General features: G+C 38.6%; 1 protein-coding gene and 1 non-coding gene across 3 annotated transcripts in view; both read left to right on the top strand.

Annotated features, from left to right (window-relative positions):
* KDM2A (lysine demethylase 2A) overlaps positions 1–15,636 on the top strand; it is a 91,076-nt gene that overhangs the window by 55,356 nt on the left and 20,084 nt on the right. For both annotated transcript variants that reach the window (XM_068978922.1, XM_068978921.1), the window contains exons 6-12: positions 1,265–1,443; positions 4,443–4,549; positions 4,889–4,982; positions 6,147–6,300; positions 6,402–6,517; positions 9,975–10,101; positions 11,878–12,272. In XM_068978922.1, the coding sequence (XP_068835023.1) occupies positions 1,265–1,443; positions 4,443–4,549; positions 4,889–4,982; positions 6,147–6,300; positions 6,402–6,517; positions 9,975–10,101; positions 11,878–12,272 (1,172 nt within the window). The remainder of the gene's footprint in view (positions 1–1,264; positions 1,444–4,442; positions 4,550–4,888; positions 4,983–6,146; positions 6,301–6,401; positions 6,518–9,974; positions 10,102–11,877; positions 12,273–15,636) is intronic.
* On the top strand, positions 10,353–10,424 carry TRNAE-UUC (transfer RNA glutamic acid (anticodon UUC)). The gene has a single exon. It is a non-coding gene; the product is annotated as a tRNA-Glu (tRNA).

The raw sequence follows: 15,636 nt of genomic DNA, 5'->3' as shown, positions 1-15,636 counted from the left end.
AGCACAGTCTGATTTCTCTGCATCCTTGCCAGCCCTTGTTATTTTCCTTTTATTTTATTATTGCCATCCTAGTGGGTGTGAAGTGGTATCCCAAGGCAGTTTTGATTTAGCATTCGCCTTTTCTTCCAAGTAATGAAGGTTTAGTCTGTTGTCTTACATTATCAGTTATCTTTTTATATGTATCCTGCCATATCTGCTTTGTTGTGACCATATTCTTGTCATCTTGCCTATAATCTCTTATATCTCACTAGACCGTAAACTCCTTGAGAGCAAGGGACCAGATCCTAACACTATCCTTGGTCTATCCACCAAGGCTAGGTATATATAGTAGGTATTTGTTAGTTTCTTACAAATTGAATAGTACTCTTAATATTCCAATGGCAGCTTTTCCTTTTCTCACCTCCTTAACCACTATTTTCTTAACTTTTTAGCTGGACTGCCTCTCCGTATCTTCTCTTATGCTATTACCTCTGTGTGGAATTCACAGTGTTGAATCTTACTGAAATTCTGTTTAGTCCTCCAGGCCCAACTCAAATGTCTCCCCTTCTCTCTCTTTTTCTAAAAGCCTTCTCCGATCAGTCTAGTTAAAACAATTTTTTTCTTTTGATTTTTCATTTTTACTACCGTTTAATTAATTAGCATCTATTTTATGTCAAACGTTTTACTTCATTGACTAAATCCTCACATTGGCCCACAAGGTGATATTATCCCCCAGTTACAGAAGAAAATATTAAGGTTTAGAAAAATCAAATAACTTGCCTAAATAATATTAGAGCTGAGATTTAAACTTCGGTCTCTTTGACTCTGAGGCTGTTGTTTTCTCCCCCTGCTATTTTATGTGGCCTCTTTGGCATTCTGCCTTCTGTTGTGGTTGTTACAGTTGGTTGAGAATCTTGTGTCCATTAAGATGTCTTTATCATTCAGTAAATATTTATGGAATGTATGAAATTTATCATCTATGAATGATACTTAGTACTTAATTAGGATTGAGATATTGAATAAAGATTCAGTGCCTGACCATGTAGTAAACATGCCATAGGGAGTGATTATTGTTTTTGGTATTAATCATTGTCATTCTCATTCTTTCTGATTTGATTTTCTGTTGATTACCTCTTTCAAGTGACAGCTATTTCCTGTCTATTTATTGCTGAATACTATAAAGGAAAAAGAATAGTTTGTTTACTTTCATTTGTATCTTATATTCTTAATATATTTAAGGATATCAGTGGCTCAGTAGAAATGATCAATGCGTCTTTCATGGCAGGGAGTCGTCGTATGGTGGATGTCATGGATGTGAACACACAGAAAGGCATTGAAATGACTATGGCTCAGTGGACACGCTACTATGAGACCCCAGAGGAGGAGCGAGAAAAACTCTATAATGTCATCAGCTTAGAGTTTAGCCACACCAGGCTGGAGAACATGGTGCAGAGGCCCTCCACGGTTAGTCTAATCATTGTCTCCACATTGTCTTTGTCACCAGGATGGTTGTTTATACACTGGGAGAAGTTCTTAAACATAGTGGGATAAAGATGAAGATGAACAAGAAAATTTAAAAAGAGTAACTTGTACTTTTTGAGGGTTTATCATTTCCAACATCACTTGATTTTTTTTATAGGGAGAGGCCATTCTGATAATTTTGGAACTTTGTCACTTGCATGTAATGGGGAAGAGTCTTAAAATTCACTCTGATAAGAACTGTAACTAGGAAGTTTGCCTAGTAAATTTCTATGCTATAGGTTTATACTTATAGAGATGCTTGGGAGAAAAATGATTTAGAGGCAGGTGAGTAGATGCTGTTGGATGATTAGTAGCAACAGATTGACAACCCAGCATGGGGGAAAGTTAGTTTTTGGTGCTTAACTTTCCTGAGGTAGATACTGATTTAACCCCTCTATTATGAAAGTGGCTATCTACAAGATCCTTTCCTTAAGGGGGATTGGTTTCACTTTTAAAATATACTTAGTCATTTTGGGACCACTTTTATTCCTGTCTCAGAACTCAACTTGAGTCAAGTATTCCATCTGGAACAATGGCATTTGGAATGTACTATTATTTTAAACATCATATTAAAGTCTCAGTGTTTTATCCTGTCTTCATTTAAATGATCCTAATTGTACCCTTTGACTTTCAGAGTTAAAATGTGGTTAATTGGTTATAATAATGTCATATATATATATATATATATATACACACACACACACACACACACACACATACATACATACCTTCAACTTACTAGATAGTTGCATTATTATGACTAACACATTGGTATGTACAGACCAAGGGAAAATGTTCTGTCAGTGTGATGTAAAGAGAGCCCCGGTCATGACATGAAAGAAGAAATGAAGCAGAGAAGAAAGACCAGAATCCCAGGCAGGAGGAATAGTATGTGCAAAAGTAGGTGCAAGGAGATTAAGCCGGGCAACTTTGAACTGTCCATTGTGGGTGGTAGCATGAAGTGAGATTCTCTCTAGATGGCTTCTGCTGTCATCCCAGCAGTAACTTAGAAGTAGATGAAGAAGTAGCAGATATAATGTGCAAGTTTGTTTGGTGATGGGGAAATGAGTTCATGGAAGGCCATGGGCTGTTTTTGCAGTGTATGATTTGATTATGTCCCAGTTTGGCCCTGTATTGGTACAGAACATGTAGAAACTGGTGATTATCCATCCTGGAGACTTGTTCTCAAACGGATGTGACCATTTAGCAAAAGGCCTATTCAGAGCCTAAAGAGTAACCTAAGAAAAAGGTATGAACACCTTACTACAGTATTCTTTTGGTAGTCAGATGATACCCAATAATATCAAACAGAAAGAGGACAGAGGGACTTACTGCTGCAGGTGAGATTCTAGCCAGAAAGATCCAACTATCTCTGAGTGAACACTTAACAAAAAAATACTCATGTGTTCCTAATTTTTCTGTTCCTGTCCAAACATAAGAACTTACAGTAAGTATATTGAACAAGTCAGTTATCCTTTACTCTGGTAAAGGCTTTCCAAAGGACAGTTCCAGGAGATGGGAGATCATGGCCACTACACTAAGAGAGTGGAAAATAGGTTCTGTTGGATGAGAAGAAAGAAACCTGGAGCCCAGTCCATGTTCCTAGGCCCCGTGGGTGTTTGGTGAAAGCTGTTGGATCCCTGAGTGGAACTTCTTTGAAATGGGACAGAAACTGAATCGTCATAGTTGTTCATCTTGCTTATTTAAACTTGCGTGTCATCAGCGACCCCTTCCAAAAACTCACGGTTTACATCTGAGTATCCACTCAACATTCACCTACATCATTACACACAGATTGTATGCATTTATCTAGATATATGTTGTAAGGAAATAAATGATGGAATAATATGGACATAAGTTATAAAGCTTACCAGATACATCTTTTTTATAGCCATGTTAGATAGCTGCAGCACCAGTGCTTTGCTGAATCCATGGTTGTTTGACTCACACTTAGCTACTTAAGTGTTTCTTGGAGTTCAGTGGTTGGATGCAGACATTTGAAGATATAGGACATGTTACGATTCAGTGTAAAGTGTTTAAATAAGTTCATACAGTTTTCATTTCTCATTTCTTTCAGCACATATTATTTAAAACAAGTTCCTGGACTTCCCTGGTGATCAGTGGTTGAGACTCCATGCTTCCCTTGCAGAGGGCATGGGTTCAGTCCCTGGTGGGGGAAGTTCCCCATGCTGCATGGAGTGGCCAAAGGGAAAAACCAGATTCCTAAACTCTGATAACATTATTTCAGAAAATTTTAATACTTTTTACATATAATCCTCACAATATTCCTTTGAGGTAATTATCCTCATTTTACAGATAAGTTCCAGAGCCTCACAAAAGATCTTGAGAAAACATGATAGACCTGGAACTTCTGATTCCTAACCCAGTAGGTTCTATAGCACATTGCTCATATAAGGCTGCAAATCCCTATGGAATTCTTTTCTCCTCCCCTCTCCTTTCCTCCTCCCCTCTCCTTTCCTCCTCCGCTCTCTTCCTCCTCCCTTCTCCTTTCCTTTTCTTAAATGTTTGGTATCTTGGCTCTTCTAGCAGTTTGTCTTTCAATAAGTTTACAGGAATCTTCCAGACAGCGCCTTTTATCTCCACCCTGCAGCCCCCACCCCTGCCAGTATAGCTGGTGAGGCCGGTCTGCCACACAGAGAGGGCTCTATTGGGTACTACTGTGTCATTTAATGACTTCTTAAAAAGTGACTTTGTTTTGATCAGTGCTATCTTTGTGATCATGCTCGTGGAACCATTAGTCTTCATTTTCACTTAATAATTATATCTAGAATGTTTGCCTGTTGACTCTGAATTTAACAAAAGATTGCTTGCTTGCTGGAAGTTAAATTGTTGTCTTTCAGTATGTGTTTTGAGAATTTCTGTTTTTCTTGACTTTAGCATTCTCTTTAATCCCAACCTAAATGTCCTTCCTCCTTTTAAAGGTGGATTTCATTGACTGGGTGGACAATATGTGGCCAAGGCATTTGAAAGAAAGTCAGACTGAATCAACCAACGCCATCTTGGAGATGCAGTACCCTAAAGTGCAGAAGTAAGTGGCTCTCCCTGTGTTTCCGCAGTGTGCTGTGGGAGGCCAGAGTGATAGCCAGGAATGGGTCCTCCCTTACAGCCTTGCTTCCTGTCCCAAGAGAGTCAAGTTTAGTTCCAAAGGAAGAGTGTATGTAAGACCCCCATAGGCGTGGTAACATAAAGGAAAACAAACTTTTCTTCTGATAACTGTGATGACTTGAGATTGCATTCCTCTCACCAGCTGGGAATTTATATCAGGTGGAAGATGGAGGGGAGTACACAGGGGAGAGTGTGGCATTGTGGTGAGAAAAGTCTCCTTTTTCTCATCAGTGCACTAACGCTACTGCTTTTTTTGTGTCAGGTACTGTCTGATGAGTGTTCGAGGCTGCTATACTGACTTCCATGTGGACTTCGGTGGTACCTCTGTTTGGTATCATATCCATCAAGGGGGAAAGGTATGGTCACAGTTGTGATGGGGATTGGAATCTGAAGCTGGTTATATGACTTAGCTTCAGTTCATGCATGCTTCATATACCCTGAAAACGAGTCTATTAGGAGATACACATACACGTATCTGGAGAGAATCATAGATTAAGTTGACTTTCTTGGTTAGAATCCAGTAGAAATTGGTGTCCATCTAGTCCATTTTCCTTTTGCCAATATTGTCACCAGTACTTAAAACTTCAACAGTCCTGTTTCTAGATTCCCAAAGCAGAATTCTCCAAATGAAGGCAAGGAAGTGGTTTTAAGAGGAAAAGATAACTTCTCTACATGGAAGTATAGTAAATAGTAGAAGGGAACACAAAGTGCGGCTAGATTGACAATGAAATCAGTCGATTGGGATCCAGACTACTTTTCCCTGTATAGAGGCATTGGTCTGAAATGCAGCCAGAGGAAGCCTTTAAGTCCTGTATGGGGATATAAATAGATTTCGAAAGATTATCCTCATTCACAAAGCCTTATATGCCAGCTTCTGAGAGTGCTTCTGAATGCTGTTGGAGAATGGAAATGTAGAATTAATATCAGAGGTTTATAGTATTACACTCTTACTGTTACCCTTTTTTTCTTGTAAGAAATGAAAGCATTTATGAGAGAAAAGTAGAACTGGAATGAAAACAGATGATGCTTTTAAGTGAGGGCTGAATTAGAACAGCTATATCGCCAAATCCAGAGTCACTTTGTTTACTTTAAATCTATTTAAATGGTGTCTTGAGTTTTGTCCTTTTGATCTTGGTTACTACCTTGGAATCGAGCAACCCAGGCCTTTCTTTTGAAGTTACTGTATACCTAACTAACTGAGGCCAGCCAGCTAGGGGCAAGGAAGGGACTGCCTAGGTGACAAGCTTAATGCCCTCCTTCACCCTGAATCCTGTATAGGTTCCGGGTTCTACAATCAAACCTCAGGGAAGTCCTAATGCTGTTTGATCAAGTGGAGGACAGAAAAGGTCTACTTCCCTGAGGCCTCTAGAATTTCCCAAATGGTCAAGTTCTGTAGGCTGGGAGGATTGCTTGCTTCTCTTGTACCTGTTGGTCTTAAATTTGTACCTGTTTTATCAGTTGAGGGAGACGACTGGGTCATGTCAATGGCTGTTAACAGACTGGAGTTTTTTAACTCACAGGTCTTCTGGCTCATCCCCCCTACAGCCCACAACCTGGAGCTGTACGAGAATTGGCTGCTGTCAGGGAAACAGGGAGACATCTTTCTGGGTGACCGGGTATCAGATTGCCAACGCATTGAGCTAAAGCAGGGCTATACCTTCGTCATTCCCTCAGGTAAGCAAGATGGAAAAAAGTGAGTTGTCTATTCTAGCCTCTGAGAGAGCCACACTACAGTGAGTGCTTATAACCTCTGCCCTCCGTTCCCTTTCTCCTAGGCTGGATTCACGCTGTGTATACTCCTACAGACACATTGGTGTTTGGAGGCAATTTTTTGCATAGCTTCAATATCCCCATGCAGTTAAAAATATACAACATTGAAGATCGAACACGGGTAAGTAACTATGTAAGAATTAAATGTGAAGAGGTTTCATGTATCTGTTTTTACTCTGCTTACTGTGTAACACTCAAACTGTTGTACTTTAACATATAATGTGTACACTGCCTTTCTCAGCTGGGGTTCCATGAGAGAATTAAACTTTGTAGAAAATGATTTGTGTGTCTTATTTTGTCAGTTTTCCACAGGGTGTTAAATAGCTGATAAATCATCCGGGATATATAGGGGAAAAGTTACATGCAGTAGATATCTTAAGGCAAGAGTTGACAAACTTTTTTGTGAAGAACCAGACAGTAAATATTTTAGGCGTTGTGGGCCATACAGTATCTGTCACAAGCACTTGCTCTGCCTTCTGGAATGAAGCACTTAAACAAGTGAGGATGGCTCAAATATAATACAATTGTATTTATGGACACTGAAATTTGATTTCATATAATTTTCTTATGTCACAAAATTCTCTTTTAGTTAAATTCTGCCTTACCCCCCACCATTTAAAAGTATGATACGTTAATGATTGATGAATCTTGGAAAAGCTATGAAAGTCTTAGTGGTACTGCTCTATAAACTTTTTGGTGTATTAAAACTTTTCAGGATTAAAAATCAAAAAATAATCATTTGGGTGCCTATTTTGAAACATATATTTTGGTTAGAGCTACCTATTATATAAATATTATACATAAGAGACAAGATTGTTGCTGTCGGAGTTATAGAGATTGCCCTGTTAGAATTAAGAGAGGATACAGTGCTTTTAAAATAAATTTTATCGAAGTGAATTTTATAGAATTTTATAGCTTGTTTGTTAAAAGTAGTGAAACTACAAAAGATATAATAGTAGTTTACTGAGTTTGAAGTTAAAGTAACAGTAAAAATAGTTAAAATGTTTTAAAAGAGAAAAATCACATCATTTCATAGTAAAATACTCTTATTTAACTCAAAATCATTTTGCAGTAATACCATCTATCTTGTTGTAAGATTCAATCTGAAAATATTTTTTAAAAGCATTCCCTTTTTTGGCCAAAAATTGCCATTATGCCCATTGCTTAATTGTTTGCTCAGTTTGAGGGAAGAAAGGGAGGATATATATACAATACTGTAGGTAATTTTAACTCTGCATGAAAAAGTCTCCTGCAGACTGTTAAACTGGTAATAACTAATCTTGGTTTGTCTATCTAATTTTCCTAGACTTTGTTTATCAGAAAATGTCAAATTTCAGTATCTAACTGACATACTGTTCCATTTTTCCTAAATATGACTTAATTCTTTCCTTCCAAATAAGGAATTCTCTGTGTTTCCGTGAAATTTCACTGGGTCCTCTACACATGTCCACATAGGCTTTTTTTTCTTTTTTGCTTTCTACACCCAAGCTTTTACATTGCCGGTACCAACCTGACATACATTTATTATGTTACCAACTTCTTTAAACTTAACAAAGTTTAACGTAAAAGAGAATGTGTAGAGAATGCTTTAGTAAAGAAATATAAGATATGTTATAAATTTAATGCAATGTGTTAGTTACTTTTGCCATGCCGGTGTAGAAATACACTATTTGAATTGAGTATTGGTAAGTCTATTGATAGTGCTTAAAGGTTCAATAATTTTATAATGAATATTAAAAACTTTTTTTTCTGAAAATTCTAACCCAGCCTTAGAAGTTGATGTGCTTTGTGTTGTCTAGCAGCATAGGTAAAATATAATGGGGTAGTTGGGGTGTATGATGTCCTGGCTATTATTAGTTCAGTCTCTTGAGTTCCAAGGGAAAAATTAAAAGTGTAATGCTCATTTTATATTTTATTTTACTTTATTTTATTTTTTAAAACTTGAAAAGGCAAACAGAGAAGCGCAGTGTATTATGTTTTAATTTGGGGGGGATCAAGTATCTATTAATTCTTGTGTTCCCTCCTGCTGTACCAGAAGTAAATTAATTTTATTTTCAAACAAGGGAGGAGAACCCTCTTCTAGTTGTTGAAGCTGTAGTGGCACCAGAGACTAAGATTCAGAACCTAAAGCCTTTGCATTGGAAAGCTAATGAAAAGTACATATTTCTCCTGCCTTGCAATGAGGAAAGTGATCTTATTCCCCAGTGATGCCCTGTGACCTAGTGAAAGGTTTTGAAAAGGGGTGTCCATCTGAGTCTCCTCGATTTGGAAAGATTGCCTAACATGGAGCTTTGAAAAGTAGGTGGAAACATTCTCAGGAGTTACATATTCAGATCAATCCTAAAAGTATTGTTTTCCTTATCCTTTTGAAAGAAGACAGGCAGAATATACAAGCATACCTCAGAGATCTGGCACATTTGGTTCAGTACTGCTGCAGTAAAGTGAATATTGCCATAAACTGGATCACAGGAGTATTTTTATTTTTCCAGTGCATATAAAAGTTATATTCACATTACACATAGTCTGTTAGTTATTTTTACATTACTTGTCTGTTAATGTACAGTAGCATTGTGTCTTTAAAAAAAAAGTATGTACTTTAAAAATACTTGCAACAAAATTCTGTAAAGCAGTTATCCTTCAATTAAAAAATGATTAATTAAAAAAACAAAAGACAAGAGTTAAAACAGGAAAAGAAAACACTTTATTGCTAAACAGTGTTAGTCATCATCTGACAAATGCAGGGTTGCTACAAATCTTCAATTTGTTTTAAAAAAAAAATAGGCCACAATATCTGTGAAACTCTTTAAAGTAAAGCACAGTAAAATGAGGTATGCCTGTATTTAAGATAATCTCCATGGTTGATCTTGCTCAGTGATTGATCCATGCTGATTTGCGGGTTCCTTGACCATGATAAATCTAAAGGGCAATTATTTTTATTATAATTCACCTGGAATAATTTCATACTGTTTTGGGGAAGAATGGAAAAAAAGCTAAAGATGGCAGCTGATGAGGCCACATGGAATAGTAAACTGATTTGCGGACATACCATCTTGGTAGAGTACAAACTATGAAGCAGGCAAGCTGAGAGCTAATAGTGGAAGGAAATACTCAGTCTGGTGTCGTAGATGAGGTATAGCTTGGGAATGCATCTCTAATCATACTTTCATGTATGTAAGGACATAACAAAAACATTTTCCATTATATTCTGTGTTTCTTGGCCTTCTGATTGAGGTACCGGCAAGAATGGTTGATATATACAATAAGTATATTGTGCCTTACTAACATTTTACTCTCTGTCTCAAAACTTCTTTTTGATGCTTTCCCACTCAACAAGACAGCTTTTTGATAGTTCTAAATGGTCTTTCCAAGTACCTGTTATCTTTAGTGATGATTTCCCAAGACCAACATTTTTTAAGTTGAGAGATTCACTTAAATTCTTGCTCCACATGGCAACCTAGGGTTACATGTTAACTAGAGAGAGTTTTTCCTGGGCTAATTATTGGAGTGCTTGTTTGTTACTCTGTTTCCTGAAAAATTGTTATTAGCTTGATTTTCTCATTATTTTGTTCCCATGTTAGGTTCCTAATAAGTTCCGTTATCCATTCTACTATGAGATGTGTTGGTACGTGTTGGAGCGCTATGTGTACTGCATAACCAACCGCTCTCACCTAACTAAGGAATTTCAGAAAGAGTCCCTTAGCATGGGTAAGTGTTCCACCTACATGAACTTTCTTATTCCACAGGACTGAGGGTAAGGCCAGGGATATTCCACAGGCTATTCCCCAGTTGTTTTGTTTTCATGGCTTATCTTTTTACTTATCTACTGAGAAGTACCAGTTTAATATGGCTACACTTGATCCTCCTACCCAGATGTGAATTATTAGGGCTAAATGAAATATTCTGGATCTCATCTGGTGTTAGTACTTTGCTCTTCAAGAAAGTAATCAGTTGGAAATTCCCTGATGGTCCAGTGGTTAGGACTCTGTGCTTTCACTGCCGTGATCCAGGTTCAATTCCTGGTTGGGGAACTAAGATCCTGCAAGCAGCTCTGTATGGGCAGAAAAAAAGTCTTAACATGTTTTATTGTGTAAAGAATGGTCTTTGGCACAATAAAAACTAGGATTGCATCATCAGAGTTACTCTTCAGGCACCAAAGTAAACAGTCGGTATACATTAAGTTGTTACGGCCTGTGAGGTGTATATATCATCTGTATTTTACAAATGGTGACATCAAGGTTCAGGGAAATTAAAAAACTTGCTCATGATCTAAGAGTTAATAAATGGGAATGTTACAACATCAGGAGAAATATTTTATTGGATGTCAAGGTAGTTTCAGTTATACATTTTTAGGCTATTCCATGCCTTGAAAATAAAGAGGAGCCAACACTGCCATATCCTGTGGTCATGTAAGCAAAATACTTCTTGCCTTAACATTTCATCTGAGGATAATTGATGTTGTCATTTGAAAATAAAACATGCTCAACAGTATGTGAAAGCAGGATACAGAATTGTATATATAGCATGATCCTAATTTTGTTTAAAAATATGTCAAGTTGTAGTTATACACATATGTATAGAAAAAGATGGAAAGACAATCCGTCACACGGTTGAGTTTCTCCAAGGATAGAGAAATACAGGATGACTTACTTCTTTGCACCTTCCTGTATTTTCTAAATTATTAATAGTCAGCATTTGTTACTTTCATAATAAAAGACTAGTTAACATTTAAAAATTCTTCTTTCAAAATGTTCTTTTGTTTTGACTATCAAAATCTTTCTTTTAAAAAATATTCATTTTATTAGCCATGTTGCTAAGATTTTGATTCCAAAGCTTAATTTTATGGCCAAAATTTTGGACAAAGGTGGTCTTTAAATATATGTGCTTTGTGTTTTTGTTGTTCAGTTACTAAGTCGTGTCTGACTCTTTTGCAACCCCATGGACTGTAGCCTGCCAGGCTCCTCTGTCAGTGGAATTTTCCAGGCAAGAATACTGGAGTGGGTTGCCACTTCCTACTCCAGGGGATCTTCCCTGACCCAGGGATCGAACCCATGTCTCCTGCATTGGCAGGCAGATTCTTTACCACTGAGCCACCAGGGAAGCCAGTGTGCTTCATATTAGTACTAGTCTTTTAAAAGATAATGAGATCATAATCCTTAAATTAAGTTTGAACTTGAAACTCACTTATAGCTATTTTCGTGGGTAACTTATTTTCAGCAGACTGTTTATTAAAGACTGCACCCTTCCCAATCTTTTTAAAACCCAATTGACTGTTGCCTCAGTTGTCCTAGTAACTCAGGATCCTGTTTTTACCTGTAACTGATTTTCAGCAGTAGACAGATGGCTTGGAATAGGGAAGACCGTTTTTAAACCCAGGTGACTTTGTCATTCATAACCTCAGGGCCCCTCCCGTACTACCTAGTTCTCTTGTTGATCGCATGGCCAAGTGGCACGTTCATACCACACTTTTCCTCATACTGGCAGATCTGGAGTTAAATGGGTTGGAGTCTGGAAATGGGGACGAGGAAGCAGTAGACCGAGAGCCCCGGCGCCTGAGCAGCAGACGTTCTGTCCTCACCAGCCCTGTGGCCAATGGGGTCAGCCTGGATTATGATGGACTGGGCAAAACCTGCCGAAGTCTTCCAAGTCTGAAGAAAACTTTGTCTGGGGACTCATCCTCTGACTCTAGCCGGGGTTCCCAGAATGGCCAAGTGTGGGATTCCCAGTGTAGCCCCCGAAAGGACCGACAGGTGCATCTGACCCATTTTGAGCTTGAAGGCCTTCGTTGCCTTGTAGATAAATTGGAATCTCTGCCACTGCACAAGAAATGCGTCCCTACAGGGATAGAAGACGAAGACGCTCTCATTGCTGATGTGAAGGTAAGGGTTCGTTGTGTTGCATAATGGCTGCTAATCTGGCTAGGACAGTCAGTTTCTGGATTCTGAGAGAAAATTCGGGAGTTTGGGGTGATCTTGGTTCAACCAGAAAGAAGAGTGTGTGTGTGTTTGGGCTGTACAGTGTTTCAGTTCCTAGAATGAGGTTAGGTCCCTATTAGTAAAATGCGAACATTTGTATGTTCAGTTAGGATTTAAATCTAATCTTAAAAATGCAGATTACAGGCTGACCCTAGAAAAAGGGTGAGCCTGAGAAAAATGTTTATATTAAGAAATGTTACTTAGAACTTGTTACACTCTGATAAAGAGGCCTATTTCAGAACAAAATTGGCCAGTAAAATCTCTAGCAGTCTTATCCCAAGCACATTTGTTGTTGTTACAACCCCATGGACTGCAGCATGCCAGACTCCCCTGTCCTTCACTGTTGCCTGGAGTTTGCTCAAGCTCATGTCCATTGAGTCAGTGATGCCATCCGACCATCTCATCCTCTGTCACCCGCTTCTAACTCTTTCCCTCAAAACTCCAATACTTTGGCCACCTAATGCGAAGAGCTGACTGATTTGTAAAGACCCTGATGCTGGGAAAGATTGAAGGTAGAAGGAGAAGGGGATGACAGAGGATGAGATGGTTGGATGGCATCACCGACTCAATGGACATGAGTTTGGGTAAACCCCAGGAGTTAGCAATCGACAGGGAGGCCTGGCGTGCTGCAGTCCATGGGGTCGCAAAGAGTTGGATACTGCTGAGCGACTGAACTGAACTGAGGTTCAAATTTATCTGTATTAAGACTTAATACATTGGGGCAACGTCTGAGAAAAGTGTTATTTTAAATGTAATTCATCTTATTGCCAAATCGAGTTTCTTCATCTTGTATATTTTTCTTCTTTCTCAGTAAGTCTCCCAGCATTCAGTTCAGTTCAGGCACTCAGTCGTGTTTGGCTCTTTGCGACCCCATGGACTTGCAGCACACCAGGCTTCCCTGTCCATCACCAACTCCCTGAGCTTACTCAAACTCATGTCCATTGAGTTGTGATGCCATCCAACCATCTCATCCTCTGTCATCCCCTACTCCTTCCACCTTCAATCTTTTCCAGCATCAGGGTCTTTTTCAAATGAGTCAGTTCTTCACATCAGGTAGCCAAAGTATTAAGAGTCTCAGCTTCAGCATCAGTCCTTCCAATGAATATTCAGGACTGATTTCCTTTAGGATGGACTGGTTGGGTCTCCTTGGTGTCCAGGGGACCCTCAAGAATCTTCTCCAACACCACAGTTCAAAACATCAATTCTTCAGCACTGAGCTTTCTTTATAGTCTGACTCTCACACCCATACATGACTACTGGAAAAACCATAGCTTTGATGCTTAGTAATCGTCAAAGTCCAACCCACTCCTCAAATATTGGTCTCAAAGAAATGAATTTATTTTTAGGGAATCCAGATTTGAACTGTTCGAACTGGAGAGAGTTCTAGTAAATCTTTCCTTATATATCTCATATGAAACCACTGGGGACTACCCCAGAGGTCCAATGGTTTAGAGTGAGCTTCCACTGCAGGAGACATGGGTTCAGTCCCTGGTCAGAGAACTAAGATCCCACATGCCACCCTGTGTAGCCCCCCCAAAAGTAACCATTAATACAAACACAAAAAAGTCTTTAAATCACTGTTTGGAATTGTCTTCAGTATGTGAGCATGGGTATGTGTATTAGAAAGCTAGTTAACCATTTGTAACGTGTTATTTTTAAAACCTTTTGTATAGATTGTTTTAAGCCCCAGAATAATTTATAAGGAATAATTTTATGTGACCTTAAGGAAGATGGGCTAAATATTTCATAGTACGACTTTTTTATTCCTGATCCTTATACAAGTGTTTCTTGGCTACCACTAAACAACCAGCTGAGGTTCTCGCTACGTTCTGCCAGATAGCTCAGGAAAGAACTCCAAAGACTGGGCTAAGACCTAGACTTCTAATTTTTTACTTTTTTCTTTCTTCAATTGACGTTCTAACTATATCTTATTATTTATGCATCATTGAAATGATAGAAACTTTAAGAGACTGAAAGGATTGGTAACCTAGTGAGGTTGGTCCTCTCCATAGTGATAGAACCTAGGCAGTTGGTTTTACAGTTTAGTTTTACAACGTTGTTGTAGACAAGGCAGGTGGTATTGTGGCCTTGTTTATGGGAGGAACTAACTAAGCTCCAGGTAGGTGTGGTCCTCTGTCAATGATGATTGATAACAGTGCACCAGAACAAACTTAGCCATACTTTTCCATATTCACAAGCCAGTTCCCAAACTCACTTCCCACCCCTGAGTGAACAAAGGACACTATATGTTTTGTTTTCATTGTGATGGGACATATATATTTTCCTGAGAGTTTAAGTATAGCATCTTTTTTTTTTCTACGGAAGTTTGTCTCTCTTCTTGGCCAGGCCACACGGCTTGCATGATCTCAGTTCCCTAACCAGGGACTAACCCCGGGTCATGGCAGAGAAAGTCTGAATTCGTAACCACTAGGCCACCAAGGAACTTCCCCAAAGTTTCTTCTTTCTTTTTTAAAAATTTTATCTTGGCCCTGCTTTGTGGCGTGCAAGATCTTAATTACCTGACTAGGAATCAAACCTATGCCTCCTGCATTGAGAGCTTGGAGTCTTAACCACTGGACCACCAGGAAAGTCCAGAAGTTTCTTTTTTCCTAGATATTCCACCATGGATGTGGAAATCATTAAATTGTGACTTTGGTGACTTACTAACTTGTATAATTGCCTTTAGGAACCCTAAAAAGGAAGGTTTTAAAAGTTTATCTCTCACTAATGTTCTTTTAGCCTGGGGATCTGCATTTTTAATTTATAAAAAAGAGAAATATCTTTTCAATCCTCAGGGATGTCTATAGATAGATTTGATTTCATTGAATCCAGTTGTAGGAAGTCATATTATAATTCGCTAATCAGTTGTACAGGTCAAATGTCATGATAGAAATAAACAAACTATTAACTAATTTGACCAAACTCAGGGAGATAGTGAAGGACAGGGATGCCTGGCATGCTGCAGTGCCTGGGGTCACAAAAAGTTGGACACAATTTAGCGACTGAACAACAACAACTCTTAACTAATATAGTGAAATAAGGATATTTATAGAGGCAGAGTGGTAGGGGAAAATGTAGAAAGATTTGTGTCATACTTTAGGCAGAGTGAAAGGAGGCAGCAAGAAAGGGAATGAGTTAAGAAGAGTTAAGAGAGCTGTTAACACTGTGGCAAGTGTCCTAAGAGAGCTTGCTATTTATCAGGAGTCATGGAAAACATGGCTGCCTTTGCTCAGTAAGACAGAGGTGGCATAGAGACTGGGCCATAAGA

This window comes from Capricornis sumatraensis, chromosome 8, assembly GCF_032405125.1.
Source record: "Capricornis sumatraensis isolate serow.1 chromosome 8, serow.2, whole genome shotgun sequence".
NCBI classification, from domain to species: domain Eukaryota; kingdom Metazoa; phylum Chordata; class Mammalia; order Artiodactyla; family Bovidae; genus Capricornis; species Capricornis sumatraensis.
Note: the sequence above shows the minus strand (reverse complement) of the source record. Positions and strands in the feature narration are given on the sequence as shown.